This window comes from Dermacentor silvarum, chromosome 4 (genome assembly GCF_013339745.2).
Source record: "Dermacentor silvarum isolate Dsil-2018 chromosome 4, BIME_Dsil_1.4, whole genome shotgun sequence".
NCBI classification, from domain to species: Eukaryota; Metazoa; Arthropoda; class Arachnida; order Ixodida; family Ixodidae; genus Dermacentor; species Dermacentor silvarum.
The window spans coordinates 169,980,863-170,003,340 of NC_051157.2; the positions used below are offsets into that span (position 1 = coordinate 169,980,863).

At 46.9% G+C, this 22,478-nt stretch overlaps 1 protein-coding gene and 1 long non-coding RNA gene across 2 annotated transcripts; one reads left to right on the forward strand and one right to left on the reverse strand.

The window, feature by feature from the left end:
* Nucleotides 1-5,670: 5,670 nt before the first annotated feature.
* LOC125944843 (uncharacterized) lies at nucleotides 5,671-16,211 on the reverse strand. The gene is made up of 3 exons (XR_007466546.1): nucleotides 15,789-16,211; nucleotides 6,358-8,114; nucleotides 5,671-6,287 (listed from the first exon to the last, which is right to left on the reverse strand). It is a non-coding gene; the product is annotated as an uncharacterized LOC125944843 (long non-coding RNA).
* A 168-nt stretch (nucleotides 16,212-16,379) lies between these two features.
* LOC125944842 (uncharacterized) lies at nucleotides 16,380-19,190 on the forward strand. Its single transcript, XM_049666209.1, has 2 exons — nucleotides 16,380-18,394; nucleotides 18,509-19,190. The coding sequence occupies exon 1, from the start codon at nucleotides 16,424-16,426 to the stop codon at nucleotides 17,399-17,401; it is 978 nt and encodes a 325-aa protein (XP_049522166.1). The 5' UTR covers nucleotides 16,380-16,423; the 3' UTR covers nucleotides 17,402-18,394; nucleotides 18,509-19,190.
* Nucleotides 19,191-22,478: the final 3,288 nt, after the last annotated feature.

A 22,478-nucleotide genomic window follows, 5' to 3' on the forward strand; every position in this document is an offset into this window, starting at 1 on the left:
CGACGAGGTAATTTTCCGTCTGTCGGGAAAGGTGAATCGTCACAATTTGAGAGTGGGGGGTACTGAGTGCTGCATGTCCGTGTGGAGTTGAAAAGGGATTCGCCAAAAGTGAACGTCTTTTGTGCCATATCCAGGACAAAGGTGCATGGCCCCTTTTTCTTCATCAAGCAGACAGTAACAGGTTCTGTGTTCCTGGATATGTTGCAGTTGTGGTCATTACCACTACTGACTGCCGACTTCTCGACTTTCATCTCGACAGGACGAGGCTCCACCTCATCGGAGCCCAACTGTCTGCGCCATTCTCAACAGAACTGCCACATCGCTGAATAGGTCGGGCTGGTCAGGGTGATGTGCCTCTCTTGCCACAGCCCCCCAGGTCGCCAGATCTCATGCCATGTGATTTCTTTCTGTGGGGTTATGTTAAGGACAAAGTTTACGTATCCCCAATGCTAACAACGCTGCAAAAACTGCAGGAACGCATCACTGCTACTGTGATGGACGTTGATGGAAACATGCTAGTGAATGTATGGACGGAGCTGGATTATCGTTTGGATGTGTGCCGGGTGACAAAGGGCGCACACATTGAACATCTGAAGAATGAACTAGAACTTGGTGATTGTGTATCTTTTCATGTATCACCCATCTTTGTACGTCGTATACTTGTTAATAAACAGTGCTTTGAAACCTGATGAATCGTTCACGCTAACCCTGTAGTTATACTGGTTATATACCAAATCTCCATGCATACTGCAATTCGTTATAACCCTTTCCAGTGTATTGTGCACATTATTCAATGACAGTTTATTCATTTTTCATGCTGGAGTTGGAGACAACCTGTAACAAGAACCATTAATAGAGAAGCAACAATGTGGAATCTGCAAGTACGTAAAAAGATATTCCTTAGTGTAATAAAAAACAGATGGGAAAATACAATGGGTTGTAATTATTTACTTTCTAATTTTCATCAGTGTTATTAGGGTTTTCTACCTCCTCGAAAATGTAAGCTGCGGTTTCTTAACTGAAGCAGTTCACTGTAACTTGCAAAGTAGCAAGACATGATAAAATCAAATGAAACTCCTGACCAAGTGACTGTGCTTATCAGCAATCTTCAATTGATCTTGTTGAGACACTTGGCAGCAAGCTTCCCATGTCATTCCGCTTTGACAAGTGGTATAAGTGGCGAGCATACAATACTGAATTACCTGGAGTAACATAAACCAAGACCACATTTAGGGAAGTGTCAAACCTACAATGCAATTGATGTTTCAACACACACAGCAGAGCTTCACGATTCCAATTTTCATGCAAAATCGTGTATTCCGGAGGTGACATGGACTAAGATGTCAAGAAAATAATCTTTATGTTGCAACGAAATCAGAATGAAGGGGCTAAAACTATGGCAACTGAGATGTTTTAACACGAAAGTGTTTTATGCCGGGGTCCACCAAGACTTCACTGACGTACTTCCGTCACGGAAATACGTCACAGAACATAATACAAAGAAAGAAACCAGAAGAAAAAGTTCCACAAACATGCAAAATTTGGAAATCGAACCCACGACCTCTCGGTCCGCGACGATAGATCGCCAAGCGTTTAACCCATTGCGCCACAAACGCATTTGCAGAGAGCTACACAGACGCGCCTTATATATCTAACACTCCTCCGTGTACCCGCGCTCTTGCTCGGGGTGGTGCCGCCGCCTACGAGCAGAAAAGAGAAGTACTGCATTATGACACTAACGCGCACCGACAGTGAACGCTTCGGTGATCTCAGCACTACGACGCCTCGATGCCAGCATTCGAAGGGACGCTGGCATCAAGAAGCACTACCAACGCCACTTAGGTGGCGTTCACCGTACTCAGCACAGCGAAGCGTGGCCTCCGCAATTAGCTCTGAAAATGTTTCTGAAGTTGATCGCGGAGGCTGCAATTACGACGCGCTGTACGCGCTGATTTGACTCGGTGACGATTCAGTTACGTGCTTTGTCTTGCGCGTTGTATTAGTGTGTCAGTTACGTGCTTCGTCTTTCGCGTTGTGCTAGCGTGTGCAGCGTAGTGCAGCTTCCATATGCACGACGGTTGCTCATGGTCATCGACGTTGGTAGTCGTGATGGAGGAGACGTGCCACCAGGCGTCAGCGTGGGTGCATCAACGCCTAAGGGCGCTTTAGCCACAAAACACCAATAGACATTATATATCAATGTGCAATAAACATTACACTACTTCTGTGAAGACACGTTTCACTTTCGTGTTCTATACCGATTCCTATATAAGAGGGATCAACCACATTTTTAAAAGGCCTATAAGCCAACTAGTAGGAATTGTTTGCACAGGCAGCTACAAGAAAAACTACTCTCAAAAAAGACTCGGCAGAACACCAAGACCGACAGCAGAGAGTTACAGCCATGGGGAAGTCGTGGCTTATGGATAGTGGACGAGCTCAAGTGTAACTTCAGTGGCGCGGTTCACAGGAGCAGAAGACATCTCCACTTTTGCACCTCTACTGAAAACATTCTGTGAACAGGCCGAACATTCAAACAAGTGTATGAATAAATTCTGGGGTTTTACCGTATTTACACGATTGTAAGCTGACCCATTTTTTTAAATTCGAATATCTGAAGTGGGGGGACGACTTACAATCGAAACCAAAACATGGCACCGCCAATAAAAGCGAGACAAACGAGATATCAGGGCGCTACAACGTGGCTACAATGTTATGTTTGCTCTATGGCTCTAACCATTGATTTGGCTATTCCTCGCTTGCTGCCGTGCTTCTTCAATCGTCATGAGTGCTGCCATTCTTTACGCCACATAAACAAACAACTGCATGGTGGGCCACAAGTCTGACGTTTCTAAATGGAGGATGCAGCAGCTGCAACTGCAGAGAGGCAAAAATTTTCAGCTATGATTGCAAGCGAAGAGGTTTCCGCAGGCCGAAGTCTGGATGCTTTTCGGAGTTGCAGGTCAAGCTCTTGGCATACGTCGATGAAATACGTGATCTGTCCCTGCCAGTGAGGTGTGATGTGGTCATGAAACAAGCCCAGGTGTTCAATTCGGAAGCAGGGATAATGCCTAGGACAAGCTTCAAAGCCAGCAGGGCTTGGGTATCGAAGTTTATGAATAGGGCTGGTTTCTCTCTGTGTCAGCATACCAGTGTGTGCCAGAAGCTGCCTCTCGTATACTACGAGGAGACAGTCCTCGCCTTCCATAGGCACTTTCTCAAGCTGGGCAACACGCGGATATACTTTCTCAGCCAGATTGGCAATGCCGGTCAGACTCTCGTCTATTTCGACATGACAAGCAACACGATGGTGAGCTTGAAGAGAGCTGGAGAGGTGAAACTCCTCACAACCGGAAATGAAAAGCTCCGGTCTACTTTCATGCTCTCATACTTGGCGGATGGTACCAAACTCCGCCAGTACATTGTCTTTAAGACGATGGCGGCTCAATCTCGCGCGCGCAGAGGAAAGCAGGGATAAAGTGCACTGTCTTTCATTGCGCGCAGGGCACCGGGGGAGGAGCGTTCTACCCCGGCGACTACCAAGTATGGCGCGGCCGCATGGGCCCTATCTTGAAAGCGATCTGCGATGGGGACAGAGTGCGAGTGCCGATAGCTTCGTGTGCGCAGTGTTTTCGCCGCTTAGTTCACATTGGATCGAGGCAGCATGAGGCCAATTCACTCGCTGCTGCTGCCGCGCTTCCTCATTCCAGCGTTTTTACAGCAAGTTACCGCGGTCATCGAGTGAGATATAGTCATGTTTGCTGGTGCGCGCGTGACACCATGCTTGTTAATTTAGTTAGTGAATTTTTACATGCTTACACTGCCAATAAAACTACCATACTTACTTCGTATAGCTGTCTAATAATTTTCTATCACAATTGATACTTCGCCTTTCAGGCAAAACTGCAACTTCTTATTCCAAAGCCACCATTAGCCCTTCCTGATAGGCCAAAATGGCTCACGCCTCGCCCATATGGACTTCAAAAACAGATTGGAATAGTTTTGCTTTATAGCAGCCCTGGGGACAGGGACACCTGCCAGCTGAACCTGCAGCAGCACGCGCCTCCGTAGTTCGCTCGCGGCGCCCTCAGGCTACTTTGTCTATTTGCACCTCAGCTAGGGAGTGCCGCAACGCTCGGCCCCCTAAATAGTATTGAAGTACACACTAAATACAGCCTCCCTGGTCATCCCGACAGCAGCAACAGCCAGGAGAGGCCGCGCACGCGCCGGCCACTTGCCGGAAGCGCCGAAAGTCCAGTGTTATAAGCGCGAAAATTACGAGAAACTACGAGAGGCGCCGTTGAACGTGTGCAGAATGTGAATGGATCCACTAGCTGTTCGCGGCCACTGCCGGAGCACACATGCCAAAGCTGTTCTGGTTCAGCCTGTCGCAATTTCGGTAAGTTTGCTGTGTTTGGCGCAGGAATGTACGTTTGTATCAAAATGGCGCAATTGGCACAGGGGTCCCACCCATCTATAGCGCACGAGAAGGTGAATGCTCCACAACTAAAACTGTTCAGTAGCTATAACTGCAGTATGTAAATGGTAAAACCTCTTAGATCAAGCCATAAACAACTATAGAGTTCGCATTTGTGGCAAAATAAGTGGTGGTAGCTTTTGTTCACGCAAATGCTGAATATGGCCATGGTGAATGCTTGGAAAATTCATCAAGTGATTGCAGATGAGCCCATCGACCTCCTTACTTTTCTACAAAACATCACACGGTACTTCCTGCGCCTCGGCACAAAACATCACACCATCAGCAGACGGCCAGCCATGCATAAGTGACGTAGTTGACAAAAGGGGGCCACTTTCCAAACAAATAGGTAGATAGCAAGATCTCTGTTGTCGCAAGGGATTGTGGGGTACGTACGGCGTATTCTGCTACAACTTCCGGTTCGAGACCAGGACGCCGTCTATGCCGCCGTCACTTCATGCCCATGCTTCACGCGCTTTGCTTTTTATATACCGCGGAACTTTGGTGAAAAACCATGATGCAAGCACCGCTGGGCAGTTCCAAAACATAGGTGTGAGCTATCGCTCCTTCGTACTTATGTTAGCGCCCTTAGACTTGTGTATTTTTAGGTGGCAGGCATTTCATGCCCTAACATGTTTGTGTTGCGTCAAATAGTCATAACGTTTATCTAGTGCAAATAAACGTTCGTTAATTTAAGAAGTAGTTATTAATAAGTAGTAAGTCAACCTAATAAGTAGCTGTTTTTAACGCTTCCCGTAACAAACCGCAGTCGATCGCTTCGTCCGCTGTTTTGTCTGCAGCGGTGCCCAGTGTGCGCCATGTCGTCGGCTGCTGTGCCTTCGCTGTCTCACGTTTCTTCTCTCAAGAGGTGCATGTCGTGTATAACTGCAGAGGAAAAGCACTGATTTAAGTATCTGAAAAGTGCACGAATTATTTTGAGGTTACCTCTCCTCCCTCTTTTGTGCAGCCTCAGTTGCCTTTTCGTTGTGCCGGAATGAAGACGGCATATAATCAATGTGCTGAGAATTCTTGCTGGGTGCACCTGTGTGTATTTAACTGATTGTTAAAAAGGGGGTATTTGTACAAGAAAGTTAGTAGACGAAGTTATTCGCCAAAACACTTGCTTGTGACGAAATTATCTTCACATATTCTGGCTCCTACGTTCGGTACCCACAGCTCGCCGTTCACGGTCGCCGGTTGGACAGCAACTGCCCATTTACGTTTGTGCGCTTCATTCCATGGAAAACGAAACATTTTTTTCCCCCTTTCACGGAAGAGTTCACGAACCCTAATGCCGAGCAGCCAACCATAATCACGTTGCTGAAGCGTGTTTTTTTTTGCGAACAGCGGGAAATCACACTGTAGAAACTGCTGATAAGGCTGAATGAAGCAACAGAATCGCTAACCCTCGAACCGGAACTCGCTAGCTGACGACATCGTCATTTTGTTATCCACCTATTCGGAAAGCAACTGCGGTGCCATTATTGCCAGAAGAGGTCCATGTGGGCATATGTGAAGTGCAATTCTTTGAAACACGGATGCTTCACCAGTTTCATGTATCTAGGTAGCAGCATGGAGCAATGTTTGTTTTGCTATGGAAAAAGCTCAGCGTACTATTAAAAGTTCAACACTGTAAAGTTTGAAAAAATTCTCTGTGTGCTAACCAAACATTGTGCACCTAAAATAAAAAAATTGGTCACACATACTTTGTTCCCAATGAGTTAAGTATACTCGAGGCCATTGATCCCATTTTCACTGGTGTATCTCCTTGCAGATGTTAGCATTAAGGGCACCCTACCTAGGAAGTGCCCTGGGTTTTCCAGAGACAGGTTGTGGCAGCACTGAAATAAATGAGGGCGGACTCAGCTCAGGAGCCGGACGGGCTATCAGTGCATGAATTGTGAAAAATGCCTCCAGCAGTGCTGGCATTGGCAGTCAACAATTGGCTCACTCAGCATTTGCCGTATGAGCTTCGGCTTGCAAAGACGGTATTCGTTCATAAGTGCACAGATGCCATGTCCCTCTCGGATCTGAGGGTTATCACCATCTCCTCAGTGCTAATACGACTGTACGACTGTATGCTGCTGGCCGATTGCCGGACAAGTCTAATGTTGAATTCCAATGGCGGAGCCGGAGCAGCCGAAGGACTCCGCGAGCGAGCACTCGACTCTGGCGTAGAGCAACGCCTCCAAATCCGCGACTGGAACACAACCTGCGCCGCCGGAGCAAGGCGGAAGCGGAAGTTCTATCCTTCGGGCTCCAAGTTACCCAGGATACCTTGCGTGTTGTCATTCCCTTCCGATGTTTGCTCCCAGCACCGCCGCACCGATCATTTGACTTGTCTTGGTGAACGGCGCTTTACAGCGCCGTTCACCCGCTGCTTAAAACTGCAAAATGGATATCTTGCCAATTAAGCGTGCAACAGCTTTTGTTTGCTATGGTGAGCACGCAGGATATGGACAAACATGGTAGGTGTTTTCGCAACTTGAAGGACGTCCTCGATGAAGCTCACTACTTTGGGTCTATTCGCGGGAATGCGGAACATCCTGTCGAATTCCCGCTCATAAGCGGCAGTTTCAGCATCGCTGTCACTATCCGAGAAATCGCTCGTGTCGGAACTTGAGCTTTCCGACTCGGAGCTGTCGCTATCGAGTAGCAGAAGCAATGCCGCACGCTCTGCCAAACTAGCCGAGCCGTTCATGTCGTCCGCCATTACCATCGCGAGTCGCGAGCGGCTGCGCCCCTCTTGCGGACAAACGTGGTAAAGGAAATGCGTCACGCAGAGTTCCGGTCCACGCCGCCGATTTTGGCGGAGCATCTTTTCCTGCTCCACGGAGTCACTCCCGCTCTGAATCCACTCCGACTCTCTCATTGGAACATTTTACTCTCGCCTTCACTCTGTCATTGGAACAAACTTGCTCCGAAACGAGCAGAAAAACTTGCTCCGACTCCGCCATTGGAATTCACCATAAGTTCCACCCACTTCAAGGTAGCTTTTTGAGAGACAGGGCGGCACAGTCCAGCCTTCTATTGTTGCAAGGTATAATGAAGCACACCAAACGCTACAATCGGCATTTTATGCTGCTTCATTAGACTTGAGAAAAGCTTTGGACTCCATTAGTCACCACACGCTTCTCGCATCCTTATGGAAGGGAGGGGCACACAATGATTACGTGTTGTCAATTGCTGACCAATACTTTTGTCAATCCACTACCTATTCCTATAGAGGCCAGACAGACAGGATTCAGGTGTTTGTGGAGAGGAAGATAAAGCAAGGTGACCTAATCTCATCATTCCTGTTCTATTTGGCACTGGATCCCCTTCAGCATGACCTGAACTCATCCGGTTTTAGATACAACATTGAGAGGAGGACTGTGTCTCAAACCCGGGACCACTGCCATTCCGGGGCAGCTGCTCTACCATCTGCTAACCAGGCGGCTAGCAGATGGCAGGGCGAAGTCAAATTCATCAACAACTCTAAGCAATTGCTACGATTGGGTGGATTGGGAGGAACTGCTACAACAACCCTTTGTAGCAATTGCTACGATTGGGTGAATGTCATTTTCCTTTGATTTTTCAAATTATCACCGTCTTACTTTTCATTTTTTGCACCGAAAGCAGCTGAAGCATCAGTCCTCTAAATTAGGACAACTTTTCTGTGCCAAGTTTCGAACAGTAATTCATCGCCACGAACTGGAAAGATTTGCCCTTGGAGATGCGTGGCCAGGCATTGGAGTTCTCTTGGCAAACTTTTACTGACACCATCGAAGTGCAAAGTGAGCAGCATGGCCCAACACTTCAGCATGAAACATGTGCTGCTAATTCAAACCAGGATGAATAGAGACCAGACTCTCCAACTGTTCTTGGACCAGAAGTATGTCCATCAACATCGGGCCTCGAGCAGATCTACTTCAAGAGCACAACATTGAAGCACCCAAACAACCGTGTCCCCACACACCAGCTGCTCTACGACAGTCTCCTGAAGGAGACACCAAAAGCTGAAGCATCAGTCCTCTTAATTAGGACTTCTTTTCTGTGCCAAGTTTCCAAGAGAATGACGAAATGAATGACGTGCACAGACATATAGGCACGTGTGCAAACACCAAGCACTTGTACACAAGCATTTCGGCAGCATTTTTCCTAACTGCCCAGCACTAACAGTAATTGATCGCCACATACTGGAAAGACTTGCCCTTGGAAATGCGTGGTCATGCATTGGAGTCCTTGGCAAACATTTATTGACACTATCGAAGCGCAAAGTGAGCAGCATGGCCCAGTACTTCAGCATTGCTGCTGGCTCTTATCTTGAAAGCGATCGTCTTACAGGAAGGACGGACACACGGACAGTTTTCTCGTTGGGTTGATTGCAAACGTCACGTGGTCCCACAGACGCAATCGTGCCACTGCTCAGGCATTCCCCGTCGTCGTCTTCTTCCACAGCTGTGAAAACAATGCTGCTGGCGCTATCTAGAAAGTGATTGTCTTACGCGAACGACGCATGCTCGGAACAACAGCACCCTATTTTACCCCCCGAATTTAAAAAAATATAAAACCAGAAAACGAACAACCCTAGATATAAGGTATGGCATCTTCAAGACTCAACAAGTTAAGTTATACTACTGAAATTTGATATATGCACAGGGTTACACCCTGACGGACAGCAGCAGTCACATTTCAAACTTGGTGAGCATGTTGTGATGAGCCTCATTAACAACCTGTCGCAGACACAACCTGTTATTTCATTTGACGTTTTCGCAGTAGTACGGTTTGACAGAAATGCTCACGAAAGAAAGGCGTTTACGTAGTTGGAACTGTGCAATCGGCACAAAAGAACTTCCTGCAATCATGAAAAAAAGAATGAATGTAGCAGGAAAGGTACAACTTCAAAACCATAGGATGTATGTGGTAGCAGTAAAACGGATAGACAAGAAACCAGTGACACTGTTGACAATGGCCGACAATCCTTAAAAAAAAATGTGTAACTAAAGAACAAAGATGCAGCGAGTTCTGCCATACCTTGTTTGTGCTTCTAGATGCTACCCAATTATGTAAGGCTTCGATCGCATCAACCAGCTCAAAGAAAGCTGCGAAATAGGCTGACACTCAAGAAAGTCTTTGTCTACTTTTTCCTTTGACATGTACCCCATTTCATACAGAGGAGGCAACGTTGCCAAAGATAAGGAGACTGTTCACAATGCTAGTCTACAACATAATGTAGTGCATCAGAATAATAAATTAAAAACTAGCACATAATTAAGCTAGTATAGTAAATGTTTGCCGATAAAACCATGAAATAACATCTGCGTTTTATTTCTTCAAAGAGATGCTTCCTGCATGCCAAAACAGAGGACTTCTTGACATTTTTAGTTTCGTCCGTACCAGCTTTTTGCAGCCGCACCTGAAATCCCAGCAAGCACGCTGATCAGTTCTTTGTTTTTAAGTTTTCTAAAGAAGATTTCTAAAGACAGTAAGCAGGTGATCCTCAACGTGCACGCGAGCAGAACTAAGCACTTCTCTGAGAAGTGTGCGCATGAAATTGTCGCAACTGTGATTGAGCAGACAGGAGTGTCCTCTCATACAATTACGAGGTAAAAGATGTTTTTCTGGCAGGCTTGCGACCCAAAAAAATGAGCTCACCAGGTGAAAATATCTAACTTGGATAACAATTTACCACAAGCAGACAAGGACAAAAGGGAAACGTAGACATCACAATATACGCTGTGGTATCTATCTTTTGTCATTGGTTGCTTGTGCTAAAATATTAATCAAGTTTGCATACCGCCATGCCCAATACACAACAGTGCTACGGAAAATATCCATTTTTTGCTATGTCAAGTACAACAGTTTGACAACGCCATCCAACTAAAGTTGCATTACACGCAAGTGGAACGAGAGATCTCCTTTCAACAGCGTTGTGAACACAGTGAACGAAGATGACAATTCGCCGGGCATGAGCAAAAACAACACTGTGGAGGTTGGCGAGAGATATCGACTTTCGGCTCAAAAAAGAAAGCAAGCTCTCTCACTCATCAAGCGCACAGGCATCATCACTTGGTGCCACAGATATCACAAAACCACCCTAACAATTCAGGAATCAAGATTTGCATTAAATGTATTATTAAAATAAGGTCAATATTTCTGTTTCGATATTTGTTCATACGGCAATTTCTAATTTGACAAAAGAATTCTGCAGAAATCCACAACAGGAAGAGATGTCCCGGACAAGCACGAATTTCAACTCAACTGGAAGGCTATTTCTTTCCAAGTTACACATATGGTTTGCTTGCAGCAATTTGTTGTTTTAGAGAACAATGTCACAATGTTAATTTGTTCATTACTGCCCTACCCGTTGTGGGTTTCCGCAGATTTTTTTTTTTTGCTTCGCATTATCGATCAATTTGGCTTCGACACTGGTAAGACAAGATGGAAAAAATGGTTTCAGCTTGTGAACAAGTAACTGCCGTTGTCGCTCAAGCGACGTGTCCCATTTTTTTTTTTTTGCACTGCCTTTCGTTATACTAGAAGACCGTTCCAATGCCACTCCGGTTAACATTGTTGACTCTAAAGCATGTGCTTAAACCAATGTGTACGATTTTGTGTTTTGTGTCACAAAAGTTAGCTTCTTTTTGTTCTTTGTCCACTAAATTTCTTTATTCAAAGTTGGGTTTATTTTTCTGTTGAAAGACTACTTTGACCGTCACGTATTCACTGATAAGGCATGATCATGGCATGAGGCCGGCTGCTTACCACAGTGCTTTTGACGTTCAGACTGATGTACTGTCAAAAGCGCAAGGGTAGGAGAGGGCTTGACGAAATAAATCATCATGCCCTCTTTTTAGAATTGCTTTATAGACCCTTTTATCCGCACTGAGGCAGCAGTGCATCCATGACCCCAGAAAACTTCCAGTCCTGCATTTTTAACAGTCAAGTTAGTCAAGAAAAAAAGTATTTTGTCTTATACCACAGGCAGATGTGCTTGATGCATTCAAATATACTGAAAGTGCTCATGCGTTGAGAGCTCATGTACCTTTCTAGCTGTACTTAGAACTCACTTATCAAAAATTCCTGCTCTGCAGCAAAACTGGTGCCAGCAGGAGAGTTCTATAGAGTTGCAGGCTATTGTAAGTTCTGTTGTTGCAAAGCACTTGACCGGAAATATTTGGGGAGCTCCATCTGTAAGCACCAAAAGGGTCTGATACCTCTTAAGTCTCCTAGTGTATAAGTTGACACATCGCTGAAGAAAATACTAGTCACACTTGAGCCTTTCCTGTGGCTGTCACTGCTTCGTGTCATTTGCCCCAGTGCTAACTGAATTATTCACCTACCTGTACAACTTCTCACATTTCTATGGCGCTTTAAAAATGAAACCATTAACAGATAGACAGACCACAGCAGCACATATTTATTTCATTTATATATAGTTTATAGCATGTTTCATGCTCCTTCACAAATTTACTCACCTATCCCACCAGCTAGGAGCTACTTATGTCATAATATATCAAAGCAAATAAAAAATACAAGGGGCAAGAGCAAAGCATCTGTTATTTCCTACATTTGCCTTCCACTAAAGCCACAAGCGTCGTCAACGGTACAGCCAACAGTATCGTACGCCAATGTACCCAGAGGAACCGCCTTGACGTACTTTCGTCACGGCAACTACTCATGTACCCAAACCTCGGTTCACGCCGCCTCCGCCCGAGACGAGATTCCGGGAGGCTGACATATGGCGCACTCCTGATAGGATCCCACTGTGCTACCACTGCGGCGAAGCTGGTCAGCTCTACCGGATGTGTGAATACCGCAGAGCGGGACTTCGGGGTTTTTCCGTAAACGCTCCTTGCCCAAGAAATGGGGAACTCCCTTTTGAAATACGGGAGTACTTGTCAACGTGCCAAAGCCCTAATACTTCACAGCAACATCAACCTCCGTCAACAATGCCGCTGAGGTATCGATCACCGAGCCCACGTCCACCCTTAAGCTCTCCGAGGCAAGGTTCCCAAAGCCCGCGTCGGGAAAACTAATACCGGCGACCTGTGGAGGTGAGGCCGCTGTTGACGCAACAACAGAGCCTCCAGCGCTGAATCTGAAATGTAACGACTGACGTGAGAGCAGTTGCGGAAACAATGACGTTACTTCCGATTTGTGTGTGGTTTAGACGGCTACAAAATTACTGCTTTAGTAGACACAGGCGCAGACCATTCAGTTACGAGTAAAGAACTTGTCAGAAGACTGAAGAAAGTGCTGACTCCTTGGATAGGACCGCAAGTTCAAACAGCCGGAGGACACCTTATCGACCTGGTGGGCAGGTGCACTTCTAGAATTGGAATATGCGGCTTCACATACGTTGCTAGTTTCATTCTCCTGTCAGAATGCTCAAGCGATTTAATTATTGGAATGAACATTTTTGCAAGCGAACAGAGCAGTAATCAACTTGCAGGAATCTTGTGTCGTTCTCAACAAAGCACGCCATCGCGACGTTTGAGTGTGAAGAGCAATTCGATGCGCTGCAGATTATAGACGACCACATTACGATACCCTTAAGATCCAGCATAGCTGTCGCCGTAGGAAGCATCGTATACAGCGACTATGAAGGAATAGCAGACAGTAACACTGGGCTCTTACTCGAAAAAGGGATCTGTATGGCCAGAGCGCTTGTTCGGCTGCGTGATGGGTGTTCGAATGTCTTTCTCACTAATTTTGGAAATAAAGTCCTGCATGTTACGAACGAAACTGTCATTGCTCGCCTTAACGATTATGTCCAGATTATGGAATTGGACCCTTCCGAGGCTGCACCACTCAAGTCTGACAACGTAGACTCCGTACTCGCATCTATCAACATCGAAGCAACGCTATCACCGACCCAGAAGCAGCAAATAGAAAGCCATATACGAGAATTTGCCATGTGTTTCTCAACGTCATCCCAAGTCTGGAGAAAATCCATCGCCAAACACCGTATCATTGTCGACTAAGCTACAAGGCCTTTTTGCCAGCATCCCTACCGAGTGGCAAGAGCCAAGAACCGAAGGAGACAGAGGTCATCAAAAATCAAGTTGCAGAAATGCTTAGAGACAACGTAATTCAACCGTCGACCAGCCCGTGGGCTTCGCCTGTGGTGAAGGAAAAGGAACAGACCTTGCGCTTCTGCGTGGATTACCGAAAGTTGAACGTCGTCACAAAGCAGGATGTTTATCCACTTTCGTGAATCAATGGCACCCTTGAGAGACTACAGCACGAGTTCTCAAAGTGGGTTCTGCTGGCCCCTCCTCGGGGTTCCCCGAGCCACGGATAAATATACCCTGGTTCCGTGCTTGCCAAGTCCACATTGCCATAGTCATCAGCCAATCGTGCCTGATAGCAATGCCAGAACGCTTCGTACCTAATTGTGTCATTAAAGCCTTCATTCTTGCGTTGATCACCGCGCATAACACCACGTTGGCGACTGGCCACGTGCCTTCATAACTGTGTAGTTGCCATCCATGATCGCGTCAGTACCCGCCACGGTTTCGTTTGCAGCGGCTGCGGCAAACAGTAGTTTCGTTTTGACTCTGTCCATGCATCGGCCGTGTGCCTTAAAAAATGCGTAGTCGCCATCTATGAACACGGTGATAGCGACCGCGGCTTCGTCCGCAATTGTTGCAGCAAACGGTAGTTCCATTTTCTCTTGGTGCGTGCGTCGGCTGCCTGCCTTCAGAACTGCAAGGTTACCGTCGGTAGCGGCCGCGGTTTCATCCCCAGCGGTGCAAGAACGAGAACTGCAGTTTCCGCACTGCCTTTGTGCAAAATAGAAACAGGATTTGCCAATTCATTCAGTAAATAAAAGCGGGTTGACGTAGTACTAAGCAGGCATTTGTTATTTTCTTTATACCCTCGATAATTCGACATTCGTTTAATTCAAATTGGGCATTTTTTTTTCGGTCTCGTGAAATCCGCATTAACGAGGTTTCGCAGCTCGCAAAGCAGAGTCAACACTAATTCTAAGACCTCTTGTGATAAATGGTATAAGTCTCCCCGTGCGATATGCTCTGAAAACTCATTCGTTCTCGTCATGTCTTGGCTGCAATGCTGTCTTGTCTTGGCTCATGACGATTGCACCCAGTTTGCACCACATGCAATGCACGCCACCATCAAAATAGCCTGTCCACCACCACCTTTGGCCCCAAACATGTTGCACGCTACGCCTAGCATCTTTACTTAGGGCGGGGGGGGGTTCCTTGCCACTTGATTAAGCTTAGCAGGGTTCCCTGTGACCAACATGCTTGAGAACCCCTGAATTACAGGATGCCAAATTCTTTTCCTCTCTCGACCCCGCAAGCGGATACTGGCAGATAGAAGTGGACGAAAGAGATTGTGAGAAGACAGCATTCGTCACATCAGACAGGCTATACGAATTCAAGGTACTTCCGTTCGGCCTCTATTCCGCACCTGCCACATTTCAGCGGATGATGAACACTGTACTCTCCGGGTTAAAGTGGCAGTCCTGTCTTGTTTATCTTGATGATGTTATGATTTTTCTACCACCTTTGATCAGCATGTGGAACGACTACGGACTGTGCTCAACGCTATTAGTTCAGCAGAGCTGACGATAAAGCCACAAAAATGTCACTTCGGCTTCCATGAGCTCCTTTTCCTCGGTCATGTGATTAGTTCTGACGGCATCTGTCCTGACCCTGAGAAGACCACAGCAGTGGAAAAATTTCCTAGACCAACAGATAAAAAGGCCATTAGGCGATTCTTAGGACTTTGTGCCTATTACAGACATTTCGTCAAAAATTTTTCAAAAATTGCCGAGCAGTTTACGCGAGTTACAAAAGAAGATGTACCTTTCATTTGGCTAAGTGAACAAGAAGATGCATTCAATGAGCTACGACGCCGACTTCAAGACCACCCGGTTCTTACGCACTTTGATGACGAAGCGGAAACACATCCACACGGACGCAAGCAATTTCTGGCTTGGTGCTGTCCTCGTTCAGTGGCAAAACGGAGAGGAAAGAGTGATTACAACATGCAGAGAGATATGCCAAAAAAAGAACAGGCGTAAAAGGGAGCTTGCACAAACGTGTCTATACCTTGGTCACGGCCGCTCTATGGAAACAAGGTGCGGCCTGCCGCATGACACGCCGTCAGTAGGCGAGGAGTGACAAGCGGAGTTTTCAGTTGCGGCCGCTACTTTGGGTGGGGGCGCTGCACATCGGCGAACGTGAGGCGCACGTTTGCAAGAGAGAAGCATCCATGCGGTCCGGTTCTTTATTCTATGCAGTCCGTGCGCCGGGAAGCAAGCGTTGAGAAGTAGCGTGGTTACTGTTTCGCGTACGTTTTTATTTCATAGTCCATCTGTTTCGTTACGCGTTTCTAACGTGGAGTTATCAGATGCGTCACGGTATATGCAGTCCCAAAGAACTGTTGTGGGCCGCGATGCAAATCCAATGCTGCGAGTAACTCTGACCTTTCTTATCACGAGCTGCCGGCGAAGCAACAACTCCGGGATGCCTGGCTGCGACACATTTCGCGACAAGGCTACGAAAAAGGTAGCCAGTGGGTGCCGAACTCCAGGGCCGTCGTTTGTTCGATTCACTTCAAAGAGGAAGACTACAAGGTAGGATTAAAACGCAAGGTGCTGCAGCCGACAGCCGTGCCGACCCAATTTCCGTCGTACCCTGCATACATGCTGCCCGCGGCTTCGAAGAAACGCCGATCTGTAGTACGTGTCGCACCTGCCACTGCCATAACTAAAGTAGGTGACTCATTGCAGGAGCTATGTGCAGGATCAGAAAACGAAGCATCCCACCGATCTGATGCGGACATGGGTGAAAATGAAGGCGACGTCGAGCTTCGCGCAACGCCGCCGCATGCGGACGAGGTCGCTGGTCCGGAAAACTGCTTGGCAGCAGCGTGCAAGGCGGTGTAAAAGCGCAAGAATGCCAGACGACGTTCAATTTAACAAGCTTTATGGCAGATAGCAAGAGAAACGCGCACCGCCTGCAAATGCAAGCTAGCAGACTCAACGAACGACTACAAAAGCTGCAAAAAAAATGCGACGGTGTTCAGGAGAAGCTAAAGCAATACGAGGAGGACCGGGCGGTGCAGTCTATAACGAAGATAAGAAAAGCAGCAGCGGAGGGCGACAAAACTGCCGAGTTTCTCGTTGAACAAGTTGAAAATTTTAGTAAGGCCAGACCAACATGGCAAGAGAATACAGTTCGAGAATGTGTGCTGTGGAAGGCAACGTCTCGTAAAGGGTATGACCACGTGAGGGCGAGAAAGCTTCTCAGGCTGCCTTGTCGGTCTACGCTGCAGAAATTTGTTGGGTCATCTACAGGAGAGACCAAAATAAACAGACTCATCCGCGAACGTCTCCAAGTGAAAAGACGTAGTTTACTCTCAGATAAAGAGCCATACTGCAGCCTCATAGTTGATGAAATGTCAATACAACAGAAAGTTACTTATGATCGACAAGTGGATAGAATTTTCGGGCTCGTCGATGTACAGTGCCAGGCACGAGAGCCTGCTGCTGTGGTAGCCAACAGGCTTCTTTGCTTTGTTTTGCGTGGACTCTCAACAGTGTATGTGATTCAAGTAGGGTATTTTTTCACGAGAAATTTGAAGCACGATAAGCTCCTCCTCTTGATGCGCAGTGTCATCAAGGCAGTTGAAGAAATTGGATTTCGAATTGTCCGCATTGTCACTGACAACCACCAAACCAACACAGCTATGTTCCGGAACTTGTCCGATGATAACACACTCCAGCATGTCGTCCCACATCCAGAGCGCGAAGGCGAGCCTCTGTTCTTGTCATTTGATCCCAGCCACCTGATCAAAAACTTGAGGACAAACTTGCTGGAAAGAGAAATGTCCGACAGTATTGAGCCAATCAGAGGAGGCGTTTTCCTGAAGACACTCTACAACATCCATAAAGAGATATGTTAGTAAAGCCAGTGCGGCTGTTGAGCCGAGCTCATGTTGAACCCAGCAATCTGGAAAAGATGAAGGTCCGCCGCGCGACATTGCTTTTCTCGCCTACGGTAATCTCCATCCTGGAATACCTTCAGAGAAATCCTCTATCTCATGAGAAGGCTGCGCAATTTCAGGATTGTCGGTCAACCATCACATTTATGAAATATGTTGGGTTGTGGTATGACCTCCATGACATTTCTGGTTGGAAATCGAGGGAAAGGCCATTCAGCAAAACTGAGGATGATAGGTTGGCTTGGCTTGAAGTCGACTTCATCAGTTACCTCGAAAATGTGAGACGTGAAAGCATGAAAGCCCGTATGCAGTCACTTACAAAGGAGACCTACGAGGCTACCATAATGACAACTACATCAACGGTTGGCGTCGTTGAGTACATGCTGACCGACCTGGGGTAAGCACAAATTTTGCGAAAATTTGCCTGATCATTTTACGTTCTTATTATAGCTTGGCTAATGTGATGCGTGACTTCAAGGTGTTAACCATACTTGTTTTTGTTTGGCTTTTAAAAAACTGCAGCTTCAAGTATGTACTGACCCGTGGACTCAACAGCGACCCAGTAGAGTCTGTTCAGCTGCTTCTGCCAATTCAATGGCGGTAATGACCGAGTTGATGCAGAAGTTGCTGAAGGTTCGGTTGCTGTTTGCTTCATGCAGTGTCTAGTGTTTTGATTTATGCAAAAGTGCCAGTCGCCAACCACGTTCTGGGGCACAGGTCGGGGTCTTACAGGCTGCGAGCACTGGAAATGCGCCATCAAGTTCAGAGTGCAAGACAGCGTTGAAAGGTTGGAACCACGACGGTGACCGAGAAGACCCAGCTATACCGGACGCAGCCTTGGCAGTGTTGTGGAAGTTGCAGCATGTGATGAAGCACGACGAGGTCCCTCCACACCTTGAGTTCGCACCGCTCACATACATGGCGGGGTACCTGGCTTTCGTTTGTGAGCAAAAGGTGAGCTCTTCTTTTTTCAATGACCCTGCCTACTCTATGATTAGCCATTTAAATGATGGTCAAGTTGAAGTAATTTATGGAATTAATGAAATCTGAATCTGTGAAATTATGCAGGTGGCGTGCTGTGAATGCAAGGTGCGACTAAAAGGAAATGCTTCGCGGGTTGGAGCGTATCAATTCACATTCAGCCTTGACCAAGGTGGACTGAGCTACCCGCGACCTGAAGTCGTCTGGTTATGCAAGCTGCTGTGTATTTTCGTCGAATTAGCTCTGCAGTCTGCTGAAGTTTATCGCTGTGGGAAACTGTGCCAGCTCCTCTCATGTGCTGTGTTACCACACCTCACGGCTTGCCCACTCATGTGGCGTGCAAAGTCTAACAGACCATTATCACTGTCGAGAGCTATGTGAGACATTTCTAAAAAAGTTCCTGAGACCCCTCCTGGCGAACTGGGCTGGTGACCTTACCAGCTCTTTGGACAGTGTGCTCAGGCTTTCAAGAAAGCCTCTTTCCCACAAGGTCCTGCGTTTGTAGAGAAGACTGCACAAACCTTTAACAGTAGTGCTCAAATAAAACAAATTTGCATTCTGTGAGTCATGCGTCATCTTAAACGAAGCCCTATTTTTACCTGTGCTCAGAATCAACAAAACCATGTTTTGCATGTCAACACCGCCCTATATTTTCAGTTCCATATCTGAAGCTGGGCTTCCTTCTTGACACAGAAAGCAACCGAACATACTCGTAAAGCCGCTTCATCGATGAAGTCATCGGTGTAAACACACTCGAATAGAGCACTTAAGTGACTGAACCTTGCAAAAAAAGAGGGGTTAGCAGATTTTTGTTTGTATGGAACACAAATATGGCTACTGCTATGTCGCACACTCAAAACGCGACACATGTACTCTGTCTGCTGTCTTCACAAGAAAACGTGCTTGCCTCTAATAGCTATAACAACCAAGACAACCATTCTGGTACGTTTTAACGCGTCCTTGTACATAAACAGCCAGGTCAACACAAGGCGAGGCGACCATCGCCACCAAGAAGTGAACTCGATGCGCCTAGGCCAGCTGTGCAAACCGGTTTCGTTCGATGGATGGATGGTTTGAGCGTTCAATTTAAAACGGGCGGTGGGTTGTGCCACTGGGTCTTATTATTTTCCCTAATGTCCTACCTACAAAAAAAAAAAACACACACACAAAGAATTCAAAGCATTAAACTTTCTGAACCAACTATTGGGAACTTTGTTGTTGTATGCCTCCATTGTTTGTGGTCTCCCCATTTTTCTGCCACCAAACTTCCAATCACCTCTTATTCATCTCTATTGCGGACATGTTTACTGTGCCCCTGCTACTGCTGAACCTAAGGTCTTCAAGGAGGACAGCTGGGCAGATATTTTCCCATTCTAATGAAACATGCTGGTAAGTTTCCTAGTTCCTTTCCTCCACTGTGAGTCAATGTTTTTCCTGTATAAATATCTGAAAACTCTCGCAATCCATTTACCTTCTTTCATATTCCTCAGCCGTTCTTCAAAATCAATTTTACTCTGAGTTTCCCTTACTTCAAAATTTGTCCAGTCCACATCACCTTGTACAGCTTCATTTGTAGTCTTCCCCTGAGCGCCCAGTGGCCACTTTTCGTCCCACATACATTTGGTTGCCATCGAGGGAACCTATTTTTAACCCGTGCTCATCATCAACAAAACCATTTGTTTTGCACGTCAACACAGCGCTATATTTTCAATATTTTCAACTTGGCTTCCTCACGACACAGCAGCAACCGAGTATACTCCTTAAGCCGCCGCATTGATGAAGTCATCGAACACACGAATAGAGCACTTAAGTGACTCTGCGGTACCTGCCTGTTTTTTTTTTTTTTTTTGGCATTTCCGCGCAATCGACGCACAACATCTCGACGCCGTGTCGCACGCCGGCGCGTGTTGCCTCACCTCAAGCAAACAACCGCATTTTCAAATGTAAGTCCTGGAACCATTAAACTTTTCCACAGTTCTGTTGCACCCTTCCCAAACATAGTTCTCAACCACTGGTGGCTCTTCCGAGTCTCTAAGGTGCGTTTCTGTAACCGCATGCACACCTGTTGTCTATTTAACTGCTGCACCTCAGTCTCTAACCACTTTTCGTTTCTTCTACCGCCGTGCATTTTTATGTAGCCTATTGCACGATGAGCTCTCCGTTTAATCCTTTTTCTGTTATTCACGGTGATGCTAGTCTGATGTTCCCCCCGGGGACCTTCTTCATTACTACCTACCCGGCCTCCCGAGACCTGGTGGCCCCCTCTTCTTCGCCGCTGTGCAGCGCCACCGCCAGCGCGGCGGAGAGAGCAACAACTATCGCAATCACCGGCGGAGAGGCGCGTTCGGCAGGTCGCACCTTGTTTCCATAGAGTGGCCGTGCCTTGGTACTTGACTCGGTACATCTTAGTCCGCAATACTCTTGTCCTCGCTTCAAACAACAAAGAGCTTCCCCTAGAACTACCATAGATATTTTCTTCTGCAATTTCTTGCTTGAAAGTTCTGTATGTTCCCAGTGCTGATTTCATCTGCATCCCTGTTTTCCACAGACCCCTCCTCTGTTTCTTTAACCTTTTTCTTAACCGCTCTTTCTTGGTTTGCGCCCCTCCTGCAGTACAAATATTTGATTGACAGTTTTCTGGTCAGCTTCCTCCATTTTGTATCAACATTCCTCATGTACAAATAACTGAAAACTCTCCTTGCCCACCGCTTTTCTGCCATTTCTCTCAATCGCACAAGTTCTATCTTGCTGCTAGCTTCCCTGCCCTCGAATGACGTCCATCCCATGTCACCCTGTACCACCTGATTCGGTGGATTTCCGCGTGCTCCCAAAGCAAGCCTACCTACCCCATTGCTGCTTAACTTCCAACCTTGCTCGAACCTCTGATCTCATGCACAGGACCGCATTGCCGAAAGTCAAACTAGGGACCATCACCCCTTCCCAAATACCTCTCACCACTTCGTACCTACTGTAATTCCACAGTGCCCTATTTTTCATCACAGCTGCATTCCTGCTACCTTTAGTCGTCACATATTTTTCATGTTCTGATAGGTACTCAGCCCCATTATTTAACCACACTCCAAGATACTTGTACTTATCCACTATCGCCAGCGTAACCTCCTGTATCCTATGCTCGCTGCCCTGATTATCATTAAAAATCATGACTGCCAATTTTTCTTTACTAAACTTCAAACCTAAGCTATCTGCCTCTTTACCACAGATGTCCATTAATCCCTGCAAGTCTTCCTTGCTGTCAGCCATAAGTATAATGTCATCCGCGTACATCAGCCCTGGTAATGACTGTTTAATCCATTCTCCTTGCTTGCAAAAGGAAAGGTTGAAGCCAAGTCCGCTGCTCTCCAATGTTTTCTCTAATCCTTGTAAATACAGCATGAACAACAAAGGTGACAGAGGGCACCCCTGCCTAAGCCCCTGCTGTATCTCTATAGGCTCAGATACCTTTTTTCCCCCATTTTATAAGCATCTTGTTACTTTTATAGATGTCTTTTAAAAGGTTACTCCATCTTCCACATTGTTAGATACGGACCCTTTCCCGGAATCACCCAAGTTTCCCCACCACCTTAAAGAGGTCTTCGCATTCCAATTATGGTGCACCGAGGCGCGTCAACCCCGCTACCGGACCCGTCAGACAGGTTGGCGACTCCTACCTCACGCACCACACGTCGAGCTATTGTCTCTCCCCCTGCTTGACTCTTCCCAAAAGTGGAACGGGAGGCTGGCACGGTTCCAGGAAGGAAGCCTTGGTCGAGTGCAAAGCGGTTTTGCAGCTCTGGAGGGCCGTTCCGAGAACATCCCGTCTCCTTCAGCCGAGCGCTTCCAGGCGAGGAGGCAAAGCCGGAGGTAAATCAGCCATCGGACAATGAAGCCCTCGGAGCGTCCCCATTGGCCGAAGATGACGGCACTTGCACGGGCCAATACCAGGGGAGGAAAATGACGACACCTGAGCTGGCTCGACGATTCGCCAAAAATGACGAGACCCCGAGAGACCGAAGGGGTTAAAAGAGCGACAAATCAAGGAGAAGAGGAGAGCTCTTCT